This window comes from Cetorhinus maximus, chromosome 15 (assembly GCF_964194155.1).
Source record: "Cetorhinus maximus chromosome 15, sCetMax3.hap1.1, whole genome shotgun sequence".
Taxonomy (NCBI): Eukaryota; Metazoa; Chordata; class Chondrichthyes; order Lamniformes; family Cetorhinidae; genus Cetorhinus; species Cetorhinus maximus.
Genome location: NC_135893.1, coordinates 20,484,116 through 20,495,299, shown reverse-complemented (window position 1 = coordinate 20,495,299; position 11,184 = coordinate 20,484,116). Strand labels below are relative to the sequence as shown.

The 11,184-nt window shown below is 38.8% G+C and overlaps 1 protein-coding gene across 4 annotated transcripts in view; it reads right to left on the bottom strand.

Moving 5' to 3' along the window:
• Window positions 1-2,333: 2,333 nt before the first annotated feature.
• iffo2b (intermediate filament family orphan 2b) overlaps window positions 2,334-11,184 on the bottom strand; it is a 59,764-nt gene continuing 50,913 nt past the window's right edge. For 2 of the 4 annotated variants that reach the window (XM_078557995.1, XM_078557996.1), the window contains exons 4-10: window positions 9,395-9,535; window positions 8,593-8,741; window positions 6,325-6,445; window positions 5,699-5,731; window positions 5,081-5,170; window positions 4,775-4,905; window positions 2,665-3,571 (exon numbers count right to left, since the gene is read on the bottom strand). In XM_078557995.1, the coding sequence (XP_078414121.1) occupies window positions 3,466-3,571; window positions 4,775-4,905; window positions 5,081-5,170; window positions 5,699-5,731; window positions 6,325-6,445; window positions 8,593-8,741; window positions 9,395-9,535 (771 nt within the window). In that variant the 3' untranslated portion in view covers window positions 2,665-3,465. Of the gene's footprint in view, window positions 3,572-4,774; window positions 4,906-5,080; window positions 5,171-5,698; window positions 5,732-6,324; window positions 6,446-8,592; window positions 8,742-9,394; window positions 9,536-11,184 lie in introns of all 4 variants that reach the window. The other 2 variants (XM_078557997.1, XM_078557998.1) reach the window with 2 other exon arrangements.

Genomic DNA, 11,184 nt, shown 5'->3' with positions numbered 1-11,184 from the left:
ATGGGAGGGGACACAGATTGCCAAATCAAATCCATTTAACATGCAACAGTCCCCAGTCTTTCATTAACTGCACAGACCATCACCACCAAAACAAAACTTGGTGTGTGGAATTTATTTTCAGAGCTTTCTGAGCACGAGAGATTTGTATAATCCGCATCCTGATTAGATACCAAATCAACGCTGCATAATCTCTGCGCCATCAAATAATCGTTTCAGCATACATTTAACATATTCTAATTATGGGATTTAGTGTCAAGACAATTGCTTTGAATTACGTTCATTTAAATAAAAGTATTCCAACTATTTACAATACTTTCAAATTGCTAAACCTAACTCCCGGAAAAAAAGATAGAATATTGTCCCATACAGTGGACTGGCCTCAGGAGGGGGCAGGTCAGAGACACACAACATGCCACCTGAGCATTGAAACCATGATCAAACATGAATTTGTTTTTGACCATCAGTTTTACTGATCTTTGCTCTGTTCACAGGTAGCTCAGTAAATGATTCATTCTTTAAAGTGACTACTATACAATAATGACAAAGTATGTTGACCATCAAAAGCCAAGTGACATTCTAACAAAAAAGTTTTTTTTTAAAGTTTCACCAGAACCAACCACACTAGATGAAAGCTTTGACTGTGAAAACGGTCATCCAAGTGGTTAGGTTGACTTAAGGATCAATAAAAGTAAACAGGCCACCATGGTTCAAGTGGATGGAAACAAATATTTCTAAAATTATTCCATCCATATACTGAAATAGTTGTAAGACATAAGAGGTTGAGAGTTATTTATTTACTCTCATTAAAGTTGCCAATTTTTAAGATCTAAATTTTAATAAAGATAGATTAACCTCTAACTATTAGTGTATCTGAGTAAAGGATAAAGTAATTTGTTCTCCTGGATTGTCAAATCACACCCATTCTTGAAGGAAGCATCAATACAGCTGCTCCATTCACTTACAGAAATACCAGTACAGGTATCTTAAAGACTATAAAATCTGTAGTGTGAAACAGCCTTTCTCCAAGTCTCTTCAGTTATACTCCATTCAAGCATCAAATGTAAATAATTGTACTTCCATAACAGAATGGGTAAATTGTAGATTTATTAATTCTAGCTACCATTACACTTAATGCAAGGAACGGGCTTGTTGGGTCTTTTCACGTTCTTATAATTCAGTGGTTGCCAAGGGGAGGGATTTAAAAGTTACTAAACTGTTTTTCCATTTTGGCACCAGCGTTAGCATTATTCCTTGGGCAACTGCAGAACAAATCAGATGCAGAGTAAAGCTCTTTCTGCTGACCAGAGCAATTCTCCCTTCATACAGGCCCCCCAACTGCAGCAATGTACCAACTGTGGCATCAATGCCAACTTTACTTTTTTAAAAACCACTATTTATTATGGCCTGAGATAGTCAATTATGGCATTTGAAGCAGAATGTACGAGTGACAGGACAGTATTTAAAACTGACTACACCACTCAGTCCTTCACTGCTAGTGTATTTTGTCATCAAAATGTAGTTTCAAGAGAAAGAATGGAGTTCTATAGCGATTTGAAAGATGGGACTATATCAAGCAATAATTGGCTTCAGGGATTGTTCTCCACAGAACACTTGCTCCTTCCTATATATAGCTTTAGATAGGAAAGTCTTTGAGTATGTACAAAAATAGAACCTTCATTCCCAGAACTTCACCCAATCACTAAAATTGTCTTCCTATGACCACATGCTGATAAAAATCTGAAGCAGATGAGGCATTCCCACAAAAACTAAGGTAAAAATAAATCAGAGATTCGGTTATCCAAGCTGCTGGAATAAACCGACCAAACACCATCTCAAAATTAGCCGGGATGAAGACTGGTGGGAGGCCACTTACTAAATTGATGTGCTAAAGAATTTGAGAAAATATATAAAATTCAAATGGGAAGGTGGAGGGCACTTAAAAATCAAATATACTTAATCATTTTCTAGGTTAAGAACAGCAGTTTCTTTTTGTCAACATTTCCAAGTCAGGGTGTTACTGATGCCAACATATTCTACACCATGGTCAGATTCCAGCACTGGCAATGTGCAAGCCTCCTCATTTTAACACTGATACATCTCAGGTAATGCAATCACAAGTAATCAAGTGCTCACTTTACAAACTGAGCTAGTATGCGTGCTAAACTGATAAAAGGCAAAAGACAGCAATTAAATAACATCTGTGCCAAGCATCACCACTTGTGGATAGAATAAAACTGCTGTGACAGGAATATCCTGCTTGCGAGACAAAAGCTCAAGCTCAGGTGTCCGTGGTGTTGCCTGGTTCTTGGATCTTTCAACCCATATGAAGTTGCTGCTGGTTAATGGATAATTTATTAGAACACATTTTAAAAACTAATGTTATCCATAAAGAACATCTCCTTTCAATCAGGACATTGAGGTATGTTTTGTTTAAAACTGAATTGCAGAAGGATTCTAAGGATTGCAATCGATGTTAAATGCCAAATTTACAGAACAGAAGCACCAAAGACATCATTTATTCATGGTCACAGGATCACTTACTCCCATATATTTTCATTCTGTTCAACTTTAAGGCAGATTCCATTTAGCTTCTTTTCAGGGCCACACGGCATAGAAGTGAAGCCCAACAATTCAGAAAAAAGGTAAAAATCAAGGTGCTCCAGATTACATTATGGTTGTCTGAATTTTATTTCTTGTGGGAGTAATGGTTAAGCAATTGGATAAATTATCCAGTTTCCGATTTATAAATTTAATCCAATTATTCAGAAATGAAGAGCACCTTACACAAATTCTATAACTTATGCCCAAATACGACACTGGCAGTATTAAGATATTAAATACAGCCCAGGGAAACAATGAATCTTTACAGGTCACAATAATCCAGCCCTTTAGCAACATCAGTTTACAGAGAATAAAGACAATCGAGGTTTACGTTCATAACTTTCAGTGCAGGATGAATAGACCATGCCAAACAGTTTAAACTGTTTCAGCGATTGCTTATGCAGTTACAGCAGTTTAATCAGATTCAAATTCTTTACATCAAAGACCTGTAGAAACCCAGAATGGCCAGTGATCCCATCTATCAATAACATGAACACACTTAATAAATAAACCACTCCTTTAACCCATTCTATAATTATTAACAGCTACCACGTGCATTTCAAAAGATACTTTAGTTCTCTTTCAGAAATGCTGCGGAGTTTGTCTCCCCCAGGGAGGTGAAGGCTCTTGATATGTAAGGCAAGCCACTTGCATAGTAGTCAACATCATGGTGGGTTTCTGCACCAGTTGAAGTCCTCAATGTTTTTCCAATTCCGTCTGATGGTACTGTTCTGTACAACACCAATGCTCAGGGCTTGACTATATGTACATGTAAAAAGCCCCTTGCACCCTAACAAAAATAGGGTTAAAAGGTAATTGCTGTAGGTACAGGCAGGTTGAGTCCATTTCACATGTATCCATTCATCAGCTCACAGAACCATCACCTTCACCATCTCGCTCAAATTCATCAGTGATTTCATCTGTGTTCCCTGAGTCACTGCTTGCTGCAGAGCTGAATGAAGGGGATTTTCTGTTGGTTTGTGGGGGAGGGGGGGTGGAGTGGAGAGAGAGAATAGAGAAAAGAATGAATCATCTCAATTTAACCATTAAAAGTTAGCTAGACATACAATCAGGCACCGAGATCATCCAATCTTAGCACAGGAGGAGGCGGTTCAGCCTATCATGTCTATCGTTTCTTTGAGAAAGCTATCAAATTATTCCTACTCCCTTGCTCTTTCCCCATAGCCCTGTAATTTCTTTTCCCCTTCAAGTATTAATTCAATTCCCTCTTGAAAGTTACTACTGAAATCTGTTTCTAACACTCTTTCAGGTAGTGCATTCCAGATCCATAATAGAACAACATGTGTGGTTATTCATGCACGATTTGACCAATAGGTTTAGCAGATTAAGAGATGCCATGAATTGCAAATCTCCAGAACTTGTTTGGCGATTTACATCACTCCGCCATTTACTTCCACAAACAGTATTAAATCCTCATCCTCCCCATTTAAAAAAAATTGCTGGATTTGCATATGAACTGTCCATTAAACTTGCCATGGAAAATTGTGTTTAGTACCTTTTTCAAAGGCTGATCATTGTTAATCGACCTCTCTGCCCTAGAATTTGAACAATTTAAACTGTGGAATCTCATTCCTTCAGGTGGTTGAACTGCTCAGAAAGTTTAAAGTAGTCAAACTTAATTTTTTCCATATTTTTCCTTTGTCTTCTTTCTCCCTCAAGCCAATCTTTCTTTTCCTGTCTATTCCTTCTTCCATGATTGGACTAATTCACCCTTTTTGCCTCAGCCGTTCCTCGGTTTCTTTCTCAATTCTTAAATTTCACTGGTTAAGGAGATAGACAATTGGTCCTATTCACTGAGGTCCCAGATGCTCCATGCCCTTGCCATGCTGTTATAAGCTTGCACTTGCAGCAAATTATGGCGCAAGACTTCTGAGCTGAAGGGTGCAAAAAAGAAAACTGAACAGGTTGCCAGATGCCCCACTTCAAGATCCGGCCTGTTATTACAAACTTTGACATTACAATGTTAGAGAAACTATCCACCACCTGCTTAAACATTCACACCACTGACCTCCATATTAAAACATCACTTGATGTCAGGTCTCAAAACGGCCAGATCAGGCTAATGTCAAGTCAGGATACTGTGCAACTTCCTGCACTTAGTAAGATTAGAGAGATTTAAAAAGTCTGAGAAGTTTATCGTGGGTTCTCTTACCTGCCTCCTGACTGTTTAATGAGCCGACGACAGGTTTCCATTTGCACATCGAGGCCACGCTTCATGCTGCACATTTCCATGTATTCATGGAGGTGGCGGTTCATATCGCTTTTGGCACTGGTCAACTCCAGCTAAGTCAAAAGAAGATGCAGTGAGAGTGAAGTGTGATGAGTGGGTTGGGGGTGAAAGAGGAGGCAACTCATGCATTGAGTGAGGAGGCAGTGGCGGAGCAAGGTATGAGATTATTGTTCGGAAATTGTTTAACATTTATCAGGCAATGCCTAAAGTAGACGGAAAAAATCTCACCTCTATTTGGTCAATGGTTTCCTGATACTCCTTTTCTCTAGTTTTGAAAAGCGATTCCGTTTCTTTGATCACTGTTTCCAATGTTTCATCCTTTGAGTAAAATATTAATACATTTTTAACTCCCTTTCAATATCTATAATAAGAAAAATCCCCTTGGGATCACAAACATTTGTACTCTGTGCTCAAGTGTTTGAGACCAGATTAGTTAAACATTAACAAGTGACCCTTCACAAAGTTTGAGATCAGCATGAGCAATGAACAACAAACAACTTCCAATCGTGAGTCACTCCTACAACGAAAACAGCTTTCAGGCTGACAAATATGATTGGGCGGTTGTTGCTATTGATTGTGTGTGTTATCTGCACACAACTGCAATTTAGTGCCGAGACCTAAAGTAACATGAGCACCTTTGGGATCAAAATGTTTCCCCTCTCCATCTACAATCTGCCCTCAATTCTGCCACCTCTGTCCAGAGATACCTGGACCACTGGGGAGGACACATTCTGTACAATGGCCTACTCTAAGCAAGCACCACTGAAGATGGAATTACATTACCCATAACTGGCAGTGTTACACCACTCAGATATAGATATCATGGGAGTACAGGCTAGTACTTACTGTAATCTCCACACAATGTGCCATCCAGGTAGCCTGGAGGGGGAGGGAAAAGAAAAATCAGACGCTGGGTAAATAGAGGCCAGATTATTCAGCCCAGTCTAACGGTCGCGAACACAGAACCTCTGGCAGATAGGAAGAGCAGGTCATTTGCTACCTCATCAGCTGAGAAATGGTAAATAGCAACACTGCATATGATGCAAGGAGTCAAAAAACAAAATTACACGACTTGCTCACAGGCAAATCGCACATCAGCATAATCAAACAGTTCACCCTGAAATATTGCATCTGGGGTTAAAGTGGTTACTTCACCAAGATGTAAGGACAAGGAGGGCAGTGGCAAGGAGGGCAGTACTGGGATTACTCTGCTTTCTGTATTATAAAGGGGCAAACTACTTATTTACACCGAAGGCTCCATTGATACCTTAAACATGAGGAAATATTACCCTCGCTCAATCAGAATCTCTGGGTCAGGCGTTCATTCTACACAAAGACTTCACTAATGAATAACGCCCAAATGTAATGTGGAACTGTGGTCTAGTCAGATTTTTAGAATATTCAGAGAGACAGACTCCACCACTTACACCCTCCCAGTATACATCGATTTATTCACTTGCGAATAGGGGTACCTCTGATGGAGGTTCCACGATGGCTGTGTACTCAGCAAAATCTTCCCAAAGCAGTAGGGTCTCTTCATTTTCTTCCCAGCTCAAACTGTCACAGTCATCTTCAAAGTCAAATGTCTCTCGCCTGGGAAGAAACACTAAATATTAATTCCAGATGTACTTATGGGCAAAGCAGGTGGTGTTCCAAATGGTTTCTTCTCTCCCGAAGTTATCATGGAATCAATACGAGCAGGGAATAATATACAAAGTAGAAGACAACATTTAGGGCCATATAGCTCTGACAATCAGGGTGAACAAGAGGATTAAAATCAAAAGGAAGACAATTAAAAAAAGCTAAATTTTAAACATGCTGATTAAAGGGTAAGAGACATAGGGATGGCAAAACAGGAAGAGATGCTGGAAAATAAAAATGTGGAATAGATTCAAAGGGATAGTTTTTGGTTTTGATTAATTTATCCCTCAAAAAGGTTAGGGACAGAATAAAAGAGTAAGACCAGTTTAGTTGTGAAAGGCTTTGGGGAGAAAGAGAAAGTTTCTTAAATTTAAGTGTGTAGGAAATGGACAGGAAGAAGAAATAAGGAGGCTATAAATATACTCCGAGGAATGCCAGGAAAGCAGTGAGCTCTGCAGGGAGGGATTTGGAGGAAAATATAACTGAAAACAAAGCAGAAATATAAGGCATTCATCAATGTCAGCAGTTAACAAAAGAGGGGCTATCCCATTAAAAATTACAATAGGAAAGTGGTTTCTGAAGATGGAGAAATTGTTTAAGTATTTAACTGTTATTTTTCAAGAGTGTTCACAAAGAAAACGGGGTGAGAAATACCAGGATTGGAGGCACAATTTAAATAAAATCTAGAGTGAAACATTTTAAAATCATGAGTGGACATATTGGGGAGGCTGTTGAAACTCAAAGGTAGATAAAGCTCCTGGCTCTGATAATTTTCACCCCAGGGTTTTGAAGGAACTGACATGATTGAGAGTCATCTTGCAGATATTTTTCAGGGATTCCAGCCAAATCCCAAAGATTTGGAAAACTAAGCATGACTTCCACCTTCAAAACATTGAGGGATGGATCATCAATTTTTCATAATCTATCCATTCTTAGCACTTTTAAATGCAGGCCTTTCCAGCACTGCCTAAGCCAGGTCAGATAAGGTCAGGTTTCCTTTACTGAGGCACATCACATGGCTGACCAAGAGTCATTAGCATGTGTTGAAAGGATTTGCAGGTTGATGACCTGTTTAGCCACATTACGAACGTACCTTCCTTGGTTATCAAGTCCTGGGATGAGACTTGAACCCAGAGCATCTGGTTCAAAAGCAGGGACACTACCCATTGCGCCACAAGACCTCCTTTAGGATGAATGAGGAGAGGCAATAGAAACTAAGTGTTACAATTTTATAGGAGACTCAGGAACAGAGGCACCAGGGGGTATACGCACACAAATCTTGAGGTTGGCAGGACAAGTTAAGAATGTCATTTTCAAAAAAACATACAGGATACTTGGCTTTAATAGTGGCACCGAAGACAAAAGCAAGGAAGTGATGCTAAACCTTTATAAAACACTGGTTCAGACCCAGCTGGAGTCTTGCCTCCCAATCTGGGCACCATTCTTTAGTAAAGATGTCAAGGCTTTGAGAGAATGCAGAGGAGATTTACTAGAATGGTACAAGGGATGCAGGGCTTCAGTTACATGGAAAGACTAGAGAAGCTGAAATGTTGTCCTTAGTGTAGGGAAGACTGAAGAGAGAGGTATTTAAAATCATGAAGGTTTAAGTAGAGTATGTAAAGTATACCTATTTTTGAATGGTTGTAGGCCACAGATTTAAAATTATTCTCCTCAGTTGACCACGTGCCTCACCCATTTATGTTTCTGCCCGCAATACTAAGATTAATTTAGTGATTAGAAAATGACATATCTTCTTCCCACCTATAAAAGCACAGCACAAAAATGCACCATCACATCTCCATGCTGTAGCACTAGTCACGTTTAGTAAAGAACCTCTAACAACATAGCACCAATGATGCATTCTTGCATTTAGAGAATAACCATTATCCTCCTGTGCATCCTGCCCACAACACAATCCAAAATTAAACAGCACTATGGAACTAAATTAATTGAACTCAAAGCTTTAAAGTAACCACAAAGGATGCTCCTCCTCACCACCTTCCCATAACTTAAGATCAATAGGAAAACCACTTTGGTTGAGTCATAAAATGTAAACTGTAATTTTATACAATGTGACCAGAGGAATTTTTTTTACTTACAGTTGATTGAGCATTCGCTTCATTTCATCAGTTATATTGAGGGATGTGCTGACATCATCATCAGAGTGCCGTGTGGTATCCCCATCAGTTTCTGAGCTCTCATCATCACATGCTGGCTTTTTCTCTTTCTTTTTGCTGACAGTTGTCACCTTATTAAGGTAAAGAGTGGGATGAAGTGAGAACAGGACCTCAAAAGATAGTAATTTGTATTGAGTATAGGAGCAGTAAAAAAGACAGGTTAATATGTGGCCAAAGAAATGATGCACAAGGGAGAGCTTTTGATTTCTGGAGCATTAGGACCAGGTATGGGGCAGGACCTGTCAAGATGGGCATGTTGTACCTCAACAGGGCTGGGACTAATGTCCTCGTGGAAAGCTGAATAATGCTGTGGAGGATGATTCAATCCAATTTCATATCTATTAAAATAAATATCTGATTTTCTTTTCAAAAGGATACAGGGAAAAGGCAGGTTAATAACAATGATAAAATAGAACCATTGTAGTTGATTAATGGGTCTGGGAAGCCCTAAACTAGAAACAGGTAATTAAATCAGTTTTCATTAACATTTTAAATAATTAACAAATTGGAATCATTCTATTTTTCATTGCTCTGTAGGTCACTTCCTGTAATAAATGATTCCCAAGCAGACAGTCCAAGTGAAACAGGGAATTCAGCCTGAGCAGAGTTAGTCATTATGCTACATCTTAAATCACTCCATGGCAGGGAATGGGTTAATCGACTAATTGCCATCATCAAAAGCCCCATGCACATTAACTGAATTCCAATCGCTGTTTCCTTTCACCTGGAACATTTTGCTCATGTCCTCAGAGTTTCGCTGCTGTGCCACATCACAGAGTTTGGCAGTGATGTCAATCCTCCGGCAGATATCCATATCCACTTTCATAGCCTTCTCTTGAATCTTGGTATCCAAGTCAGACATTTGCTGCAATGGCACAGAAGGTAATTTTATCATAGGTTTTATGAACTATGCTTTCTGATCAGGTAATGTAAAATTAAACTCAAATTTGATTAATTCCTGCAGTCAAAGACAAATCAATGCAATCAAAACGTGTATAAGACAACATCAAACAATTTTAAAAATTTGCTCATTTCATAGGAGTACAGCAATTACACAAACATTGGCAGCTTTGTTTTTGCTGTTTACTGTGTGCACTTTTGATTTTAAAATCAAAATATAAACACTGGCCTAACTTTTGTTTCTCCCCCATACCAATCACACACTAACAACCATCCCTCTGAAGCCAAACAGAAAAGTCAACAATTTCATTTATATAGTGCCGTAAGAGATAAGTGCCAAGGTGCAAAATGCACAACCAATTCCATTAGATGAGAGATGTTTGTTTTTCAATTAGTTGGAGGCAGATTTAATAATTACACCAACAGATGATCATATGGCTTATTACATTCAGCCAATCTCAATTACTCATGCTCCCATTACCTCTATTCTCACTTCTTGAGAATTTTCATGGGACCTTAGAAAATAGCACAATGCTATACAAAGCAACTTCATCTACTTAGTTTCAGTGACATTTTCAGTAGTGCACAGCACAAGTGAAACAAAAGTGTTAAAGGCCTCCCAAACAGAAAAATGTCAACATTCACTGCAAGATTAAAAGAGATGATCTGCTGTTCGAGTCCTAATGCTGTGGTTAGCATTTGGGACAGTAACCATCCAATGTTCCCTTATGTATATGGTCTGTTCATCAGCATTTCAAACATTGCACATGTTCAAAATATTTGCAGCTACCAACTTGCTTCCAGATATTGGTATGCAAGGAGTAGCACACACATTTTAATCTCTTAGGGAAGGTGTTCAGATCATTTGGCAGCCCTTTAACAAACCATCAAATTCAACTGTAGTAATATTAAATAAAACTATTGTTTTACCATTCTTAGTGCTAATCTGTATACACTGCTAGTGTGAAACAATTGTTATGGGATATGGAGATGCAGCAAGATTAAGGCTCAGGTGAGCAGATTCACTTCTCGATCAGTGATAGTTTAAAAAAATGGGTAAAGGCAACCATATCCAAATTCCACTGTATTCTTGACCAAAGGTTTGAAGAGATAAAATGTAAAAATAATTGTAAGGAGGTCAAAGCCCAGTGGCAGCATTTGAGAGGTTGGAGAAAGTTCCAAAACCAGTGAGAAAAATGTACAAACCAGCTGTCGTACTTCTAGCTGGTGTGGCCATTTGACTATCCTATTATTTACACGTGTTTTATAAAGTCCTTGTTATTTCCCTTTGTGTGCCCAAGTTTTATTTCATACCCCCAATCTTCCTAAACCCCCTTGCAGATTCCCCTCTGTGCTTTTTGTGCTTGTCTTTAATTTTGCCATTTTTCCACCTAATTAATTGTAATAGGTCACCTTTCAACCCACTGAAATTAGTGGACTTCCAGCCCCAGCCCTTACTTTCCTTTAAAGGTTTTCAATACGAACCCTGTTGGGTTATGGTCACTATTTACCAAGTATTCTCCTACATTTCCCTGCTTTGTTACCCAGAACCAACTCTATCAAAGCATCTTTCCTCACTAGAGCAATATACTGAATAAGGAAACAGTTCTGCAT